Source organism: Megalobrama amblycephala, linkage group LG20 (assembly GCF_018812025.1).
Source record: "Megalobrama amblycephala isolate DHTTF-2021 linkage group LG20, ASM1881202v1, whole genome shotgun sequence".
NCBI classification, from domain to species: domain Eukaryota; kingdom Metazoa; phylum Chordata; class Actinopteri; order Cypriniformes; family Xenocyprididae; genus Megalobrama; species Megalobrama amblycephala.
The window spans coordinates 4,233,571-4,255,419 of record NC_063063.1 but is presented as its reverse complement, the minus strand read 5'-3'; the positions used below and the strand labels follow the sequence as shown (position 1 = coordinate 4,255,419).

At 38.6% G+C, this 21,849-nt stretch overlaps 1 protein-coding gene across 2 annotated transcripts in view; it reads left to right on the top strand.

The window, feature by feature from the left end:
• The window catches only part of LOC125256049 (transient receptor potential cation channel subfamily M member 4-like), a 45,445-nt gene that overhangs the window by 12,591 nt on the left and 11,005 nt on the right, over window positions 1-21,849 (top strand). For both annotated transcript variants that reach the window (XM_048171700.1, XM_048171699.1), the window contains exons 7-19: window positions 1,084-1,148; window positions 1,232-1,465; window positions 1,594-1,696; window positions 3,363-3,484; window positions 5,880-6,116; window positions 8,106-8,207; window positions 8,322-8,450; window positions 10,003-10,132; window positions 10,231-10,376; window positions 11,411-11,523; window positions 13,732-13,839; window positions 13,931-13,980; window positions 14,132-14,367. In XM_048171700.1, coding sequence (XP_048027657.1) covers window positions 1,084-1,148; window positions 1,232-1,465; window positions 1,594-1,696; window positions 3,363-3,484; window positions 5,880-6,116; window positions 8,106-8,207; window positions 8,322-8,450; window positions 10,003-10,132; window positions 10,231-10,376; window positions 11,411-11,523; window positions 13,732-13,839; window positions 13,931-13,980; window positions 14,132-14,367 — 1,775 coding nt within the window. The remainder of the gene's footprint in view (window positions 1-1,083; window positions 1,149-1,231; window positions 1,466-1,593; window positions 1,697-3,362; window positions 3,485-5,879; window positions 6,117-8,105; window positions 8,208-8,321; window positions 8,451-10,002; window positions 10,133-10,230; window positions 10,377-11,410; window positions 11,524-13,731; window positions 13,840-13,930; window positions 13,981-14,131; window positions 14,368-21,849) is intronic.

Genomic DNA, 21,849 nt, shown 5'->3' with positions numbered 1-21,849 from the left:
GAGGTTTAGATTTTTGGCCTCCTAATGGCCATTTTGGATATTTACAAGAGAAGATAAAGATTTAAATGGGCCAGATTCGATGTTTTGGACACATCTGGGGGCCGGTTCCTTTATATATATAATATACATGATATGTTTTGTTTCTTGAAGCTGACAGTAGAGTTGCTTGAGATAGGACACAGATATAAATTTAATACACAAACAATAGCTGTAAAACATTTAACAACCTCGTTTTTTAAGGGTGAAGTTTACATATTATTACAGAGTTAGAACTCTATTCTTATTTAAATTATAAAGTACTTAGATCACCAAAGGTAAAACCACACACGACACCTCACTACATGGTAAAAAAGTAAAAATATTGTTTCTATATCTAGAATGGCTTTATAGTATTTAGTCTTTAAACACCTATAATATAAATACTAATGTACAAAACTACAGGTTTATGACAAAAAAACTCATTTAATACATGTCAACAGTAAAAATTTAATTTAATGAGATATTAACTAGTGATCGACCGATATTGATTTTTTTTTTTTTTACAACCGATACTGATACCGATAATTTTTGTTTGTGCCTGATAACCGATATTTATTTACTGTTATACTTCTGTTTTTGACATGATTACAACACAAAGTTGTTAAATAAAGTCGTTATTTTCATTTTGTTTTTGCGCACAAAAAGTATTCTCGTCGCTTCATAATTGACTATTTTAACAATGTGTTTACTACTTTGACTTTGAATGTGGTTATTTTGTTGCTTTCTATGGGGGATAAAAAAAAAAAAACTTCCTCGGATTTAATTTAAAAATATCTTAATTTGTGTTCTGAAGATGAACAAAGGTTATTTTTGGGTGAACTAACCCTTTAAGTATTACAGGCTAATGGGATCATTTAGAAAGTGTCCATAGAAGGTCATGTGATCATTCATTTTGACACAGTATGACATTAGTAAGAGTTCAGTGATTCAGAGAGCTGAAATATTAATGATAATCAATGAATGTTACATTAATATCTGTGTAATAAAAGCAATGAGGACTTTATACTTGTATGCACTTGCTGAAATACATCATCTCATGTGCAGACAGTGCAAGCTTTGACATTCCTGTTCTGAATATGTTGATATCTGGAGAAGCATCAATGCTGGAGGTGAGCAGATTCCGGTTTAATTACATGCAAAATGTCCTCAGTCCCATCTCTTAATTCTCTCTTGCGATGCTTCTTCATTTCAGGCATTAGATATCTCTCTGAAGAATTCAATGCCCTGGTTGGTCCTGGCTGGTTCGGGGGGGCTTGCCAATCTTGTGTGCGACATCGTGGAGAACGTGCAATCTGCACCGATGACCTCAACTGGAGGAGCAGAGAAGGAGGAAGGGACTCACAACATGGAACTTAGAGAACGATTGGCGGAGAAAGTAATGAAATACTTTCCTTCAGAGCAAGAGATGGACAAACTTGTTGACAAGGTAAATGTCACACTCTTTACTCAATCATATAACATCAAAGTACTAAAACAGATGTTTTTTTTTTGTTTTTTTTTGTTTTTTTTTGAGTGCTGATTTTTTAAAATTTTTTCTTGGCTGGTACCTGAAAGGTTTTAAGTGTCTACCAAAACAAAGACCTCATCTCCATTTATGACGCGGAACAGGAAGGAGCAGATGATTTTGACACTGTGATGCTTAAAGTGCTTGTTCAAGGTAAACTTTAAACCAGTGGTCTCAAACTGCTGGCCCACAAGTCATTTACGGCCCCCTCCACCCGGCCCGCAACTGATCTCAAAAATAAAACATAATCCGGCCCGCTAAATTATTATTATTATTATTATTATTATTATTATCTAGTTGACTCATACCATATTCCATATTCAAAATTCTATTAAAAAAAAAAAAAAAAAAAACACCCAGGCAGATTTGATAAGAGAAGAGAACTGGTTCAGGACTTTCATAGTTTGTTGTTTGGTTTCAAAGTGCGAATGAAATATGTTCCTTTCCAAACCGAAAAGGAAAGTGGATGAGGAACACAGACAGTTTCAAGAAAAATGGACATTGCAGTATTTTTTCGAGTTTAATGAAAAAGTCACCATTCTAAGGGGCTGTTCATATATTGCGTCTAAAAATGTGTGGAAAGCGCGGCCGCGCCGCTATCTCCTCCTTTCAGAGCGCTTTTGCTCCCGTGGCGTCTGTCGTTGCTATGCAACCATGAACTGTGCTCACCGCGATGACGAGGAAGTTTCAGCAAAAGAAAATTAGATTTTTAGTCCTTGCATTAGCTTTACTACTAGATATATTTATGGAGATGAGAAATAAAAACCTGCCCTGTACAGCTATGATCAGATGTTCGGCTGATCTTTCGATGTTGTTAAGGAAAGGCCAAAGCTGATCGGTTGGTTGCGGCATTCTGAAAAGTTGAGATGTTTTCATCTCGCCGTGGCATAGCCTGGAAAAATGAGCACACCACACCGCATGCACATCGCGACCGTGCCGCTTGTATTATGAACACGCTTGCCTAAATTACAGTAAAAGCATTCACGCAAGTCGCGAGCGTCGATTTTAAACCACTGAAATGCTCCTGATGCTACCAATAAATGTTACCGATGCTCAAACGGCATCTTGGGCAAATGTAGAAAGAAATAGAATAGTGAACTAATGTATTCAGGGATTGCATTTGTTCAGTACAGTGTTGTTCAGTGCAAGATTTTGATGTTTAAGATAAAATAAAGGAAGGGAAAATTATTTGCACTAACTGTTAAAAACTAATACTGTATGGCCACGTTCACACAGCAGCAGAATACGGTTGTCAGTCCTGTATTTGAGTCCTTAATACGGTTACATTCACACACAGTACAGTTATTTATGGGAGTGACGACCGCATTCTATAACCGAACTCACACCTGTAAATTTTCAGGACTCACAACCGCATTCTCAGAATTTTCGCACTGTGCGAACGGAACCGGACTGGACAACTAGTTGTCTATCACGTCATACGGTGCAAGAGAGACTGTGTTTTGTGTGTGGCAAAGATATGACCTGTGCGTCATCTTAAGGTGTTAGGTCCAATCACTGTTTTTCACCGGAGTACCTCCTGTCAGTTTTGTGTTTCTTTTCCAAATTCAAATGCAGTGTCATGCGCAAGACGTCACAAAGGACGTCACACGCGAGTGCAGAGGTTAAAGACTCCGGCTAGCACGTGTTTACATGCTGCTCTTGGTTAATGAAGTTTGAATGGATACACTCGCAGTTCAATTGGACTCTTGCCATGTCAAAAGTGATGAGACTTTTCAGTTTTATGGACGTGAACTTTTTTTCTGTATATCATTTTTGCTGTGTGTGTGTGTGTGTGTGTGTGTGTGTGTGTGTGTGTTAGCAAGTAAAAAACAGGTTTCGGGCATTACTAATCCCCATGCTGATGAGTTGAGGCTTGCTGTAACATGGAACAGAGTGGACATTGCCAAGAGTGAACTCTTCAATGGAAACATCGACTGGAAGGTAGAGGATTGTGGGAAATATGAATTATCTTTTAAACTAGGGTTGTCAAGTGTTCCTGTACTTTAAACAGTACAGCATGGCACTAAAAAAGCCAAGGTCATGGGTTTGATTCCCAGGGAATTGTTAGATTTTGCTGTATTTGGATGAGCGGTCTTTTAGGGTGGCTCAGCAATGTAAAATAAGTAAGCTTGACCAGAGTTTTTGTGGGGAGAAGAATTTATTAAAGGTAGTAGTGTAGCACAGTTCTTCAGCAGCGATGTCAGCGTGTCGGCCTTCAAAATATCTTAACCCAAAGTTCTGTCTGTGGGACAGAATTTTATACATGAAGACAAAAGGGCTACAAAAAATGGATAACTGTTAAGACCCCCCACAGCAGATCAATCTAACCTGCAATCTAATATGAGCAATGCTGTTTCTTTGTCATTCACACCCATCAGTTTCTGTGGGACATATGTCTGTATGGGCCATTTTGTTCACGCCTTTACAGACACAGACAGAGTTAGTTGATTGCATCTGAGGCACATTCACAATGCAGATGCATCTAACTAAAGATGATGAAAATACACGTAATCTTTCAGAATGCTTGAACTCATTAAATGTATATCTTGTGTTGCTTTGGATAAAAGTGTCTGACAAATGCATACATGTAAGTGATGAAATTTAAAATATCTAAAGGAGGGATACGATTTTTGGTAACACTTCAGTTTAGGGTCCAATTCTCTCAGTTTCTTAATAGCATGCATATTACTAGGATATTGGCTGTTTATTAGTACTTCTAAAGCACATATTAATGCCTTATTCTGCATGATCATATTCTACATCTCTTAATCCTAACCAATACCTAAACTTAATAACTACCTTACTAACTATATACACCGCGTTCCAAATTATTATGCAAGTGACATATCAGTAAGATTTCAGTACAATAAACATTCAGATTTGAGTTTTTCTAAGAAAATGTTTGTTTGTTTATTTATCCATGTCTTTTTAGATAACTGGTATCAATCTCAGACAAAATAATTTGCCAGGTCTATGGAAATCCTACTTAGAGGTTGTTCCACATTATTAAGCAAGTCACAGTTCTCATGCAATATGGGGAGGAAGAAAGATCTTTCTGAAGATGAAAAGCATGAAGTGGTCCAATGTTGTGCAAAAGGCATGAAAACAACTAATAATGTGTGAAACTGAATAGAGATTATCGAATTATCATAAGATTAGTGAGTGATTTAGAGCACAGCAGAACTCGGTCCGATAAAGGCTTGTTAATGAAAGTTCCTGTCAAAAAAATTAATTGGATTAAAAGTGCAGCTATAAAAAAGCCAGTGTTGAGCAGCAAACGGGTATTTGAAGCTGCTGGTGTCTCTGGAGTCTCAAGAAGCTCTGCATGCAGGCTGGCATTTGTGCATAAAGTTGCATTTCAGCCACTCCAAACCAAACCTCACAAAGAGAAACATTTACAGTGGGTTTAGAAATGCACGAAGACTCAGTGAGATGGAAGGTCCCTTTAGGGTCTCTGAGGGTGTGGAAATGACTTCTGCAAGATATGTGAAGTTCATAACTGGCCATTTTCAGCTATGGTATAAAAAGGAGGACTCACAAATCTTATGATAGTTCAATCATCTCAATTCAGTTTTCATACAGTATTAGTTGTTTTCATGCCTTTTGCACAACATTGCACCATATTGCATGAGAACTGTGCAACTTGCTTAATAATGTGGGACAACCTCTAAGTAGGGTTTCCATAGACCTGGCAAATAATTTTGTCTGAGATTGATTCCAGTTATCTAAAAAGACATGGATAAAAAAAAAAAAAACAAACATTTTCTTAGAAAAAATTAAAATCTGAATGTTTATTGTACTGAAATCTTACTGATATTTCACTTGCATAATAATTTGGAACGCGGCGTATAAGCAGTAATTAGGAGTTTGAGGCAAAAGTCATAGTTAATAGTTAGTATATTAGTATAATAGTGAGAATTGGACCCTAAACTAAAGTGTGACCAAATATTTATACACACTACTGTTCAAATTCAAAAGTTTGGGGTCAGTGAGTTTTATTTTTTTAAAGAAAGAAATTAAAACAAGGATGCATTAAATTGATCAAAAGTTACAGTAAAGACATTTAGCACGGCTGTTTTCAGCTCTCATATATAATATTATGAATTGTTTCTTGAGCACAAAAGCTGCATATTAGAATGATTTCTGAAGGATCACGTGACACTGAAGACTGGAGTAATGATGCTGAAAGTTCAGGAATAAATTACATTTTAAAATATATTCATTATTATTTTAAGTAGTAACAATATTTCACAATTTTTGCTGTATTTTTGATCAAATAAATGTAGTTTTTCTGGTATGTGGTGATAACCTGGTATTTCTATCTTGGCACATGCAGTATGACGACCTGAAAGATTTCATGACTGATGCACTGATGAACAATAAACCACAGTTTGTGCGTCTCTTCATTGACCACGGTCTGAACATTTTGAACTACCTGACTTACGGCCAACTGGAGGATCTTTACAACTCCATCTCTGACAACTGCCAGGCCGGCAAACTGCTGCAGCAGATCCTGAATGAGCGCAAGGATGAGTTCAGCAATGATCAGAATGGCCGCATTAGCCTTTATGAGGTGAGATCTGGAAATTATCGGACAAATATTTGCAGATTAATTGGTCTGTCACACCCTTATAAGAACACCCACTAGAGGGCATAACAAGGATTTCCCTTGCAGTTATTCTTACCGGTATTGTACTTTTGTACTAAAACAGCTATATTAAAAGACCAAATTCAGTATATACTAGGGATGTAACAATGCATCCGGAACCGGATGAACACTGATTGAAACGGGACAATTCAAGTCGGTTGAGATGCTAAATTAATCGTGATACATTTGGGGGTGGGGGTTTATATGAATGTATAGCTGAGGGGAACTGACTGTGTTCAGAAAAAATTAGATGGTATTTTCTTTTCATTTTAATTCTGTACAATGTGTTTTTTTTTTTATGTAGTTTTAGTGCACAGTGCTGCTTTGTTTACAGCGGTAACCATGGAAGCGCTTTATTGCCGCCATTCCATAAGCACCACCTGCTGTCAAGACAGTAAGTAGCTGCGTCTCATTTCGGAGGCTGCATCCTCTGGAGGTCACATTTGAAGGTTGTGTACTTCATCAAGGGTGGTTTATTTAAGAAAAGTAACCATTAGATTGCAAAGAAAGAAAGAAATTACAGTGTTTTACACCTCATGAGGAATAACAGTCAATTTTATTATGGTTATTTTTCTTAAATAAGACACCCTTGATGACATATGCAACCTTCAAATGCGACCTACGGAGGATGCAGCCTCCGAAATGGGACGCAGCAAATGAATTTGCGTTCTCATGCAGCCTGTCTGCTGTCATGAAGTTTTATGTAGCATAATTTCACAAACCTAAAGTCTGAACATTCTGTTTTTGCTTCAAATGTGAAAAATTATACGATCTAATTTAAATGAAAAACTGCTCATGCTGCATGTATGCAGCTGCATCTTTGTTGGGATGGTGATTAAAATGCAATGGTTGCCTCTAATTTTAAATGGCTACAGATAGTTCTGCCTGTAATAGAGCAAATAAACTTGTTCATGTACTCATGAAGAGATTTCTTTTATTTGTATTATTTAGTTGATTTTAGGATTTGTTTTAAAATTTCAATTTAGTTTTGTTATGAAGATATTTCAGTTTCACAAAGAAATACAGTATGCAGCATTTTGTCTGAAAAATACAAAAGACACTTTCTCATTTAAATCTCATTTTGTTAAAAAAAAAAAAACAATTCGTGAAACCAGTATCGTGAATCGTATTGAATGTTGAGTTGAGTAAATTGTTACATTCCTAGTGTATACCTCATTGATGAAACATACTATATAAAGGCAAGCAGATGAGCCCAAAATATGAACGCAACATGCTAACTAACATGTTAAGCATTTTCCCATTGAAAACTATAATAAAGAAAATGTGGCTTAATGCATTACTGGGATATTTCACCCAAAAATGAAAACTGTCATCATTTACCCACCCTCAAGTTGTTCCAAACCTTTACAAGTTTTTCTTCCGCTGAACACATGGGTAACCAAACAGTTAATGGACCCCATTGACTTCCATAGTATGGAAAAAAAAATATTATTGAAGTCAATGGGGCCCATCGACTGTTTGGTTACCGACATTCTTCGAAGTATCTTCTTTTGTGTTCAACAGAAGAAAGAAACTTCTACAGGTTTGGAACAACGAACTATCCTTTTAAGACAATGATACTTGATGACCATATTTGGTTGACGCCTTATTAATAAAAATATTCTTTACAGGCAAACAGATGAACCCATATTACGAACATGCAAAGTTCCACATTAAGCATTTTCCCATTGAAAACTATTATAAAGAAAATGCGTAACATGAAATGTATTGTTCATATTCGGGGCTTATCTGCTATATAGTGTGCATCATCAATAAGATGAATATCTGTGGATTGAAATGGATGCAAAATCGAGCAGCCTGTGCTGCAGTTCTATAGATGTTTTGCCTGCCAATCATGTGACTGAATACTATAAATATGCACTGTTGTAAATTTCACCGATTTCTCATCCCAAGGTGTCCCAACTGCTGGAGAATCTGTTAGGGGAGGTATGCCAGCCTTTCTACATGTCTGTACTCAATGTGGACACAAATTCAACCAAAAGAAAAGCTTTTAAGGTACCAGACTTAGTACCTAGTAGCTTAGAATTTAATTCTGTCTATTAATTTTTCCCATTCTTCCATGTCTGCTCAGTTCCCAAATATAAAATGTCTTTAAATGCCACCCTACAGAAAGCATGCCAGGTCCTGCAGGGGGAATGTAGCTATCGGAAGAACTTGTGTAAGCACCCGTGGTTATGTCTCTTCATCTGGGCAGTGCTGCAGAACCACAGTGAGATGGCCATCTTCTGCTGGGAAATGGTAACATGCCTCTGATGAGTTATTGTCATAGTTGTAGGGATGCACAATGTATCATTCAGATTTTATGTTTTGCCTTTATTAGTCATATTAGGTATTTAATTGTTCATACTCATTTCCCCTAATTTTATTTAGATTACATGTGCTCACTTTCAACACTCGCTTAAAGTTAATATTCACCCAAATGTATTAATTGTCAAAGTAAAATCAAACCTCAAAATATATATACTTTATACTGTATATAAGCTATATACATTAATATACAATAATATATATACAGTGGTGTGAAAAGGTGCTTGCCCTCTTCCTGATTTTATTTTTTTGCATGTTTGTCACACTTTAAAGTTTCAGATCATCAAACAAATTTAAATATGAATCAAAGATAACACAAGTAAACACAACATGCAGTTTTAAATTAAGGTTTTTATTATGAAGGGAAAACAAAATCCAAACTCACATGGCCCTGTGTGAAAAAATTATACTATATAGCAAATAGCAATTGCTTGATTGCTGGTATTGTCCCAAAATTTGTATCACGATAGCATTGTTATATTAACTATATTATCACCCAGCTCTAAACTGATAAATGCGACGATAAGGCATGAAGATATTAAGATATTATAAACGTCAACATCATGATTTTCTGTAATGCTTTGAAATTGTTTTAAAGGTCCCGTTCTTCGTGATCCCATGTTTCAAACTTTAGTTAGTGTGTAATGTTGTTGTTAGAGTATAAATAAAATCTGTAAAATTTTAAAGCTAAAAGTTCAATACCAAGCGAGATATTTTATTTAACAGAAGTCGCCTACATCGAACGGCCAGTTTGGACTACATCCCTCTACTTCCTTCTTTAATGACGTCACTAAAACAGTTTTTTGACTAACCTCCACCCACAGGAATACACAAGAGTTGCGTTTGTAGAGTGTGTTTGTCGCCATGTCATCGAAACGCTGTTATTTTCATCCCGCAGTCCAATCACCGGGTCTGATTCCGGCTCAAATTGATAGGGTAAAATTAAAGACATGTTTACAATAACACTGAGCGCGTGCATCTCCACGTTATGGTAAGAGGCGTGACCTTTCCGGGCAAGATGCGCTCAGAGCTGTCGAATCACAACACAGGAACCGCTGGCACAATCAGAACTCGTTACGTATTTCTGAAGGAGGGACTTCATAGAACAAGGAAGTCATCAGCCCGTTTTTATGACAGTGGAAACAGCGGTATACAGATAAGTAAATTATGTGAAAAATACTGTGTTTTTTTTACACGCGAAACATGAACACATGTTATATTGCACACTATAAACACAATCAAAGCTTCAAAAAACCACGAAAAACGGGACCTTTAAGAAAAGCTCAATACAGTTTTATTTGTATATTTATAATGTTGTGATGCCTAAATTCACTTTTAGCGTTTAAAAAAACCAATTTAGACTTTTTGCTTATTCATGCAAAATGGTAGAGAAGCCTTATTTGTCAGCCATTTATAAGTGAAATGTATAAAAAGAAATGTTGGGCGCAGCATCACTCTCATCTGTACTGCTCTTCTCTCTCAGTGTGGCGAGTCGGTTCTGACAGCTCTGGGAGGATGTAAACTGTTGAGGGAGCTGTCTAAACAGGGGATTGAGACAGAGGCCAAGATTTCCATTAAGGAGATGGGCATGAAGTTGGAGAATATAGCTCACGGTGTGATGCTTGAAAGTATTTGGTTTTTGGCATCTTATAAACCCAGTGATAAAAGAAGGTTTTAATCCTCCGTTTTCTTCCTTGTATTTTTTTGACAGATGTGTTTGGCATGTGCTACCAAAACAAAGCAAGTGATTCCTATAAGCTACTGATTCGCAAGTCTAATATGTGGGGTGATGCCACCTGTCTGAAGATGGCCATTGCTGCTGACGCCCGTGTTTTCTTCAGCCACGATGGAGTACAGGTCTGTTAACATGCAAACAGCCATTAAAGGTGCCGTAGAACGTCTTTTTAAAAGATGTAATATAAGTCTAAGGTGTCCCCTGAATGTGTCTGTGAAGTTTCAGCTCAATATACCACATAGATTTTTTTTTTTTTATTCAGTTTTTTAACTGCCTATTTTGGGGCATCATTAAATATGCGCCGATTCAGGCTGCGCGGACCCTTTAAATATCATGCTCTTCGCCCACGGAGCTCGCGCTTGCCTTAAACAGTGCATAAACAAAGTTTACACAGCTAATATAACCCTCAAAATGGATCTTTACAAAGTGTTCGTCATGCAGCATGTCTAATCGCGTAAGTATTGTATTTATTTGGATGTTTACATTTGATTCTGAATGAGTTTGATAGTGCTCTGTGGCTAAAGCTAACATTACACACTGTTGGAGAGATTTCTAAGTAATGAAGTTGTGTTTATGAATTATACAAACTGCAAGTGTTTAAAAATGAAAATAACGAAAGTCTTGTCTCTGTGAATACAGTAATAAACGATGGTAACTTTAACCACATTTAACAGTACATTAGCAACATGCTAACGAAACATTTAGAAAGACAATTTACAAATATCACTAAAAATATAATGATATCATGGATCATGTCAGTTATTATCGCTCCATCTGCCATTTTTCGCTATTGTCCTTGCTTGCTTACCTAGTCTGATGATTCAGCTGTGCACAGATCCAGACATTAATACTGGCTGCCCTTGTGTAATGCCTTGAACATGGGCTGGCATATGCAAATATTGGGGGCGTACATATTAATGATCCCGACTGTTGCGTAACAGTCGGTGTTATGTTGAGATTCATCTGTTCTTCAGAGGTCTTTTAAACAAATGAGATTATAAGAAGGAGGAAACAATGGTGTTTGATACTCACTGTATGTCATTTCCATGTACTGAACTCTTGTTATTTAACTATGCCAAGGTAAATTACATTTTTGATTCTAGGGCACCTTTAATAGCATAATAAAAATAACAAGGTTATTGTCTCTCTTTTTCAGTCGCTGCTGTCTCAGATCTGGTGGGGTGACATGGAAAGAGGAACTGAGCTCTGGAAACTGGCGCTGACTTTGATCATTCCTCCTCTCTGCTACACCAACCTCATCAAATTCAGGTCAGTACTACAGTACTTAAGGTCCCATTAGTGAACATTAGTTAATTCATGAACTAACATTAACAGTGATCATTACATTTGTTATAGTATTTATTAATCTTTGTTAATGTTACTTAATAAAAAAATAAAACTGTTCATTGTTAGTTCATGTTAAGTCTTTTAAATAATATTAACAAAAGCAAAGCAAAAGTTTTGATTTTAATATATTACAAAATTTTGAAATTAACATTAACAAAGAGTAATAAATGCTTTGCAGGTATTATGGTTAATACCAATTTTGGTCATTTTATTTGACAGGATGGAGTAAGAGACAAACTAGTAACTAATGCCACAAGTCATCAGAGAATTTAGATCCATTGCTAAATATTAGCAGAAATTTGACCCGAACAGAACCCAAGTATACAAAATGTTTGGAATTCCATAAATATAATCCTATGTTGTGGGGAAACTTAAAGCATTTTGAATAAATTTAAAGATTAAATGTATTTTTTAGGGTTTTTAGCTCCCATCTGGGTGAAAAATGACCTGAATACACAAAGCTTAAATTGATTTATAATTGCAGTACCTGTCAAAAGTTTGGAAACATTACAGTTTTTTAAATGTTTTTGAAAGAAGTGTCTTATGCTCACCAATGTTACAGAAGTTTTTGTAATTAAGTGGTGTTAGATTAATTTTTTACCAACGCCGCAAGACATTCCAGCACCAAAGAAAATAATCTCAAATAAAGTACCTATGTCTATTTCCTGCTGCTGGAATTCGATGGATGACTGCAGAGACAGATTCTACATTTGTGAGATGGACATAGCCTAGCTACTCCCATTATTTTCAGAGAAAAGGACCAGAACGTAATAGTCAAGTGCAATATTGCAATCTATGTGTGGCACTGAGGGAAAAAACACTAGATAACCGAGAGAGCTTCAGGATCGGAGAAGAGAAAGAATGCACCAGATGAGAGCACAGCCAAGACAAAGCAACAGATGCAGAAATATCAGTGAGCCGCGAGCTCACATACACGGTTTGCGCGTCAATAATAACGGACTTGCGCATGCCTACTGTACGACTCCTGTATCTCACTGTAATCGACTCTTTACCTTCATTACAATCATCAACCATCAGCTTTATTAGAGACACTGGTTTTCTTTATCCAACTGAGAGATGTAGTTTGTGTACTATGTTACTGACGCGGTTGGGTGTTTTGAGCTGCCGTTCAGTCTGTATGTCACACAGCGTGATGAGAAACGCCGTAGAGTGTAATACGCAGAGAGGTGGTCTTTGTTAATATTTAATTTAATGTATTAATAATACAATTAATGACTCGTATTAATATATTTAAATACATTTTGAGTTATCTCAAATATTTTAAGTTCCAAGCCCTCCTGTAGGATCACTCGTCTACACAGTCATTATGCTATACCACATCGCCCTCCACTGGATGTATAATGAGCAGCAATAAACTATATTTTAGCATTTTATGCCGTCATACTTCTGTGGTTATATTGGTGAAAGTAACTCAAAAGTAATGCAAAAGTAGTGTAACGCATTATGTAACTATGTAATGTAACTAATTACTTTCAAATGACAGTAACTAGTAATATATAATGTATTACATTTTTGGAAGTAACTTGCCCAACTCTGATCATGTGACACTGAAGACTGAAGTATGATGCTGAAAATTCAGCTTTGATCACACTTTGAAACAGAAAATAATTGGACGTAACCATTGTCGCAATGGCTAAAAGCTGCAAATTTCATCCTTCGTGTCAGTACGTCACAAATAGAATGAGGCATCAGTTTACTGTCTGAGATTTGTCGCTCGCGCCACAGATAGTGTAGACAACATCACTGATTATAATGGGTTCTTTTGTCTTTTGTCACGTTGCATCGCGCCACTCTGATAACCGTACAGTATCTTCTTTCAAAATCATTGAAAAATTGTAATGTTTCCAAACTTCTGACTGATGCTATACAACACTCCCAAGAAAATGTTTTGTTTGATCCATTTTGACTGGAGAAAACAGAAAGGAGAAAAAAAAATGAAGTAACGCCTGAAAAATAAATTAGCAGTGCATCACCCAGTGATGTGAAAATTAGTAATATGATGTTAAATTGGTAATAGTGAATTATTAACCATTTCCATTTTTACAAGCTGTGTTAAACATTCCAAATGTACCGCATAGTAGGAATGTCTAAGTTCTTTCTTTCTTGCAGGAATGAGGAAAACGCAGAAAGGGAGAAATCACTGACGGCACCTCCACCCTCAGCAACAGACTGCCACTATGGAGAGACTGTCTTCTCCTTCAATGACATCAAACAGCAGTAAATTAGGTTTCATTTAATACTTCATGCATAAATATAAGATATCTGTAGACAAACATGCCTTTATCTGTGATCTTCTTATAACATTCAGCAGTGAAGCCGAGCAAGATGACTCAAATAATATCAGACGACCAACAAAAGGTTTGACTGTGCATTTGGAAACTCTTGGGTTTATGAACAATTTACACAGAAATTTGTTCATTAATTAACTTTTTTGGTCTTTTGATTTGATGAGGTTGACTGAAATTTGTTGCCCTTATTGTCTTTCCCTGTTTCTTTCTTCCTGTAACAGGTACTCCTGCATACGGCAAACCTAAGCAGCCCTTTCTGTTGTCCCGCTGGAGGCAGTTCTGGTACGCTCCTGTCACTACATTTATCGGCAACGTTCTGATGTACTTCCTCTTCCTGATTCTGTATGCCTACGTGCTATTGGTTGACTTCAAACCGCCTCCTCCTGATGGCCCTGCCCCTTCCGAGTATGTGCTGTATTTCTGGGTTTTCACTATGATGTGTGAGGAGATTCACGAGGTGAGTGACAACACTGGTTCTTCACTTCATCAGCTTAAAAGTGATCAGTGTTGAGGGTAACACATTACAGCTAATGTGAGTTATGTAATCAGATTACTTTTTTCAAGTATCTAGTAAAGTAATGCGTTACTTTTAAATTTACAACAGTTTTTTTTTTTTTTTCAAATACTTTTTTCCCCATTTATTGAATGACACCTCCCTTGCCCCCATGTTGAGAGAAATTGGGACTAAGTGCAGAGGTGTTGTGTGCACTTTGCAAACATGATATTATAGTTCTAGAGTTCTGTAGTACGTTATTCTAGTTCTAGACTAAATGTGAGCATGCATTTACTCATCTCATTTGCACATGCAGTTTTCCACAAAACGAATAAAACGTATTGTTGCAGGAAGAATGCATCCAATACAGTACAGTAGCTACATTCTGACTACATTACTTAGTTCAAGTTCACCTGTGCATGATTTTGTGCAAATATAAGTTGTAATATTCAGTTTATCTTGCAGAAATATCTGAATTATCTTATATAGGATGTGTTCCATTGAGTTAATTAACCAAAGCGCTTTAGTTTACGGGTTCATTCTCTTCAGCTTCAGCATGCGCAGCTCAAACAGCAATGATGTTATATGAGACAATTTGAGGGGAAAAAAAAACAAAAAAAAAACATCTGTTATTGTGCTACCTTATCACCAAATAACAGATTCAATCTTTTTGTCAGCTTGTTTTCTTTCAATTAGGACAGGTTTTGTATTTATTTTTGGAATGGATCAATTGTAGACCTTATTTATCTGAGCTCATGTACATCAGTTTTTGAGTTAAAAAAAAAAGTTTTTTTTTGTGGATAATTTTGTCAATTTTGCATAAAATATGAAAAAAACTAGTGTGCTTTAATGTTTAAACAGAAATTTGTTTTGAAATGGTTTTATTTTGTTTTTATTTATTACAAAATGGTACAAAATCACACTTGTGATTGTCTTTTTGATTTCTTTAAATTAGGACAGGTTTTGTATTCATTTTTTAAACTGATTGATCATAGGCCTAGTTGATCTGAGCTTATATTGGTCAAAAATGACCGCCAATTGAAAATGAATGGGAGAGTCTAAAATCAGAGAAACAATTAGTGTTCAGGAGTGTGTTCATCATGTTGATGTTCACATATACATGTGGGCGAGCAAAAATAAAGGCCTCGGACCACTGCATGTGTACTTGTGAACTTACAGGTGTAAATAAAGAACTGATTGTTTCAGAAACAGTGCTTGCTTTACTCTTTACTTTAAAAATTATGTCAAGGTAATATTTTATGTATGTAAGGTCTGAGAGTGGCAAACAATTTGCAGTTTAGCTCAGTATTACCATCTAATCAGCCAATATTTGTCTTAAAGGTGCCCTAGAATTGAAAATTTAATTTACCTCAGCATAGTTAAATAGAGTTCTGTACATGGAAATGACATACAGTGAGTCTCAATCACCATTGTTTCCACCTCCTTATATAAATTTGATTTGTGCAAAAGACCTCTGAAGAACAGGCGAATCCCAACATAACACTGACTGTGACACAACAGTCGGGATCATTAATATGTACGCCCCCAATATTTGCATATGCCAGCTCATGTTTAAGGCATTATACCAGGGCAGCCAGTATTAACGTCTGGAGCTGCACAGCCGAATCATCAGACTTTATGCAGGTAAGCAAGCAAGGACAATAGCGAAAAATGGCAGATGGAGCGATAATAACTGACATGATCCATGATAACATGATATTTTTAGTGATATTTGTAAATTGTCTTTCTAAATGTTTCGTTAGCATGTTGCTAATGTACTGTTAAATGTGGTTAAAGTTACCATCGTTTCTTACTGTATTCACGGAGACAAGAGCCGTCATTATTTTCATTATTAAACACTTGCAGTCTGTATAATTCATAAACACAACTTTATAAATCTCTCCAACAGTGTGTAATGTTAGCTTTAGCCCATTAGCCACACATAGGCTACTATCAAACTCATTCAGAATCAAATATAAACATCCAAATAAATACTATACTTACATGATCTGATATGCTGCATGACGAACACTTTGTAAAGATCCATTTTAAGGGTTATATTAGCAGTGTGAACTTTGTTTATGCAATGTATTATAGAGTTGTGAGCTTGGGGGCGGGGAGCGCGAGCATTTAATGAGGACACTCACAGAATTGGCCCATTTTTAATTATGCCCCAAAATAGGCATGTAAGGTCTGCACAGGATCAAAAATTAGAAGGCCAACTATAAACTGTGTTTAAGTTTTAACTTCTTGAACTTTTGTCTGTAAATCTCACATTGGCTCCGGCCTGGTGGACATTAATAGCCCACTTGACACATTTTATGGCCGTATCGATGGATGCCCGATTACCTCCCTTGTGACTTCACGATCGTGGTCAACTCGGATCGAATTACTGCAAGCCATGTGGCTGCATTCCAGACGACAAACTCCAATACATGTACACACACACACACACACACACACACACACACACACACACACACACACACACACAAACACGCATGAAGATTGTATGTACAAAATATGACCGTGCCAAAGTGTACCCATCGTTGTATTTCAAGTTACATGTATGTATCTCTAGTGTATAAGCTTAGCTATGACTGTAGTTGTGTTAGTTTCATTCTAAACGATACAATTCGAGTATAAACTGTATCTCCCCTTTTATGTTTTTTGCCACCTGACAAGTTTGATTTCTTTGTAAAGCTCTCTTTATGCCTTATTCGACAATGTATGTCACATTACTGTAAAATGCATTGTTCTATTTTTAATGGTACTTCGAAGAAAAATGTACTCTGATCTAACACTTCATAAATTATGCAAATTGAGCCGCAAGACAAGACAAAGAAAAAGTTTGCCTGCCAAAATTGCACCCTTACCATTGGCTGTTTCACCCAAGGAGGCGTGTTGGCTTGTTTGTCCATAATAGACCAGCACAAGCATTTTTCCTTTGTCTCTCGATTGTCTCTCAATTGTACTTAGCCCTCTCATGCACGTCTGAAGCTGAAACGTCTTGAGCTGAAACTTCACAGACACATTCAGGGGACACCTTCGATTATATTACATCTTGTGAAAAAGGGTTCTAGGGCACCTTTAAATAGCCTCCATAGCATTTCATCTTTTAAAGGGTCATGAAACCCCCGTTTTACCCTGGTCGTTCACACCTCTGAGCTGTAAAAACTTTGTAAAAATGGGTGTGTAAAGCTCTGGAAAAGTGGGAGTGTAAAGGGGGGGGGAAGCACAGACCTACAACACGCTCATTATACAGAATGATGAATATTAATATATGAGCACGGAGAAAATGACAAACTCCCAAGCACAAGGGAGAAATGCGAAAGAATATTTAAAAGGGCTAATGATACTGTCACGATCACTGTCTGCTCCTGTCAGACTACACTTCCCATAATCCTCCCTGCCAGTCACGTTCACTCCACACCAATCACCTGTTGCCACATACAGCCATGCACACACTCCTCACTAATCACCACACCCAGCTGCAGCTCATTACCTGGACTATAAAGGACTCTCATTCACACCATCTGATTGCGAAGTCTTGTTTATCCTGTGTGACATTTCCAAGCGTTTCCCTGTGTTTATTGTCTGTCTGCCTGTTTGTTGTTACCGATCCTGCCTGTTTCCTGTTTATTGACCCGTTGCTGCCTGTCCTGACCCTTGCTTTGTATACTGACCTGTGAGTGATATCTTCCTGCCTCGATCCACTGCCTGTACCCTGACTACGACTCTGCCTGTCCCTTGCTGTTCCTGTTTGATCCTGTTTGACCCTGCCTGTACGACCACGCTTACCTTTAATAAACGCTGCATTTGGATCCCCTGCCTGAGTCCGCATTCATTACAGAAGACTTCGCCACACTAGATCCAGCAGCTTCCACGAGCATTTCCAGCCCCAGCATGGACCCAGCAATGCGTCTCGTCAACCTTCGTCAAGGTAACAGTACCCTCGAGGCACATATTCAGAAGTTCCTGGATGTTGCTTATTTATCTGATCTGCCGGACTGTGCCCTCATTGACCTTTTTGCTTATGGATTAAACGAACCACTAAAGAGCAGTTTACTCACCAATGGTCCCCGAGGGTCGTTTGTGGAATTTTTGGACTTTGCCCTGCTTACAGCGGAGAAATGCGACACCACGGAGAATCATGTAATGGCTGCCACGAAGGAGAGCACTCACAAAATGGCGGCCACTACAACATCACATCACGTCTTCACTGATCACCCAGAGCCACGTCCTGTCTCCGCTGATCGCCCAGAGCCACGTCACGTTTCTGGATCTGTCCAAGGGCGCAGATGACTACGTTCCAGTGTGGCTGATCCTCCGCTGACTTCAGCTCGAGCGGCTTGCTTTCCAAAGCCTCAGCCGGCCGCTTCGCACTCAAGCCCGGCGGCTGCTTCGCACTCAAGTTCGCCAGCTGCACCGCTCTCAAGTTCGCCGGCTGCACCGCTCTCAAGTTCGCCGGCTGCAACGCACTCAAGCGCCCTGGACGCGATGGACAAAATGGCTGCTTTGCCAGTGCCCACGGGCAAGATGGCCGCCCCTTCGGTGCTCATGGAGGTAGGGGGCGTTCCAGCCATTGAGTCCGCTCCAGAACCCTCTCCAACCGGTGAACCATCGCCTCACCCTCAGAAGAGGAGGAGGAGGAGGAGGAAGGCGGCTTCTTCCATTCGTCTAGGCTCAGAAGCCTTTCAAGAGGCCGCTGGGGGTCCGGAGACCACTCCAGAGGTCTCTCCTACTCCGCCCAGGCGTCTTGCTCTGCCACCACCACTCAAGCGTCTCGCCCTGCCGGCGCCGCCCATACGCCTTGCCTTGCCGGCGCCACCCAAGCGTCTTGCCCTGCCGACATCGCCCAAGCGCCTTGCCCTGTCGGCGCCACCCAAGCTCCTTGCTCTGCCAGCGCTGCACAAGCGCCTTGCCTTGCCAGCGCCACCTGAACTCCTTGCCCTGCCAGCGCCGCCCAGGCTCCTAGCCCTGCCTGCGCCATCCAAGCTCTTTGCTCTACCAGCACCACCTGAGCTCCTTGCCCTGCCGGCGTCACCCAAGCGCCTTGCTTTGCCGGCGCCATTTGAACTCCTTGCCCGTGAACCCGCCACGGCTCCCATTGAATTCCGTGAAAACTTGCATTGGAGACCCTGTTCCTGTCTGAGCTCCAATGCACCCACCCCCCCTCCCTATTTGTGCCATCTACGCCGCGAGGACGCGCCTTCCGGGAGGGGGGCGTTATGTCACGATCACTGTCTGCTCCTGTCAGACTACACTTCCCATAATCCTCCCTGCCAGTCACATGTTCACTCCACACCAATCACCTGTTGCCACATACAGCCATGCACACACTCCTCACTAATCACCACACCCAGCTGCAGCTCATTACCTGGACTATAAAGGACTCTCATTCACACCATCTGATCGCGAAGTCTTGTTTACCCTCTGTGACATTTCCAAGCGTTTCCCTGTGTTTATTGTCTGCCTTTTGTTGTTACCGATCCTGCCTGTTTCCTGTTTATTGACCCGTTGCTGCCTGTCCTGACCCTTGCTCTGTATACCGACCTGTGAGTGATATCTGCCTGCCTCGATCCACTGCCTGTACCCTGACTACGACTCTGCCTGTCCCTTGCTGTTCCTGTTTGATCCTGTTTGACCCTGCCTGTACGACCACGCTTACCTTTAATAAACGCTGCATTTGGATCCCCTGCCTGAGTCCGCATTCATTACAGATACTTTCATTACGTTTACGACCACTACAGTCTCATGATAAATGACATGTAGTTTAACAGAAAGAATAAATACATAGTTTATTTTTTGTCCATTCTCTTAAGTCTTTTGTTCTTCAGAATAATCGTGTCATCACGTTCAGATACACCGCTGTATCAGTGTCCAGTTTACACATATAAGAAGACTTGATGAAATATGTGTGCATACACCGTGCTGGTTAATGTTTGGTGCAGGAGAATGTGTGAAATGTCTATAAAAACTTTAAACACGGATACTTTATTCTGTATGAGCTATGAGCCACGTGGCTGGTGTTATTAAACACAAAGCGGTGCTTCGCGGTGAAACCGATCATATGCGCGGTCCACATGCATATCATAACAATCGTATTTTTCATGTGTTCGTATTCAAACTCCATTTCAGACTGCATCACGGACAAAATACAAACAACACTTATGTGCTTGCTGTGCTGGGGGAAACATACACACGGCTCGCGTGTCCGAACGCAGAGGTGAATTCTCCACTGTAATGCGATCTCATGCGAACATTTTTCCCATTTGTGTTGGTAGATTACAGCAAAACAATCCACATGCACCCAAACTTCTGCTCTGGTCACGTCACAGGAAAATGCATTTTTGTGTTGTAGCACTAGGAAAACGATCACCGACCCGAGGCGAGAGAAGTGATACTTCCTCATGCATACTGTCACAATTATAATCTTATGCATACTGCAGCGCAGTGATTGGATTGAATGAGCTTAAAGTCATGAATAAATGTAGAAACTGTTGACGTCAGCATGTTCGACCAGCCCATACTTGGAGCCAGTCAGCACTCCGCATCTTGCCGATAGTACACGATGACGTCAAATTTTGTGATGTTGCTCCGACTGTGCTTTTCAAACCAGAAGACGGAAATCTCTCTGAAAAATGCAAAAATAACTAATTTCAAATTCTAAATAAAATTGATTACCTTTAGAGTTTTCAATGATGTGCAGCCTATACATATCTGTTCACAGCTCAAAAAATGTGTTCTGGGGTTTCATGACCCTTTAACATGAGATTTTGACCAAATGTATTCAGTCTTAATTTTGGTAATGTTGCAACAATATGTCATTTTTTTTTCATGAAAAATTACAGTTTTGGATCTATAAGGTAATAAAAAAATGAATTAAAATTTTTTTCAAATGAGCATGCAAAGCAAATATCTTTTTAAAAAATCTGTGCGAAGCCTGCCCCCACCCCACGCAATGTTCTCACCTTGTTTGCATCCCTGTTTATTCCTTTTGTAATAAATAAAACCAAAATAAATACATTTCCAAACACATTTCCTGTTTAAACATTAAAGCACACTAGTGTGATAAACAATGCATTTTTTTTTTGTAAAATTGGTCACACTTTATATTAAGTGGCCTTAACTACTATGTACTTGTATCAAAAAATAAGTACAATATACTTATTGGGTTCATATTGAATTGAAAAACCCGTTTGCTGCTATTGAGGTGGGATAAGGGTAAGGTTAGGGAAAGCTTTGGTGGTATGGGTAGGTTTAAGGGTAAGGTGTAAGGAATGGGTCAACAGTGTAATTAAAATGAAATAAAATAAAAAATGTAATTGTAATTAATTACAGATGTAATTACATGCAGGTGTTTTTAAGTACAACGTAAAATCATTCATGTACACAACAAGTGCATTGTATCAAATGATTCATTTAAATGTAAGTACCTAGTAG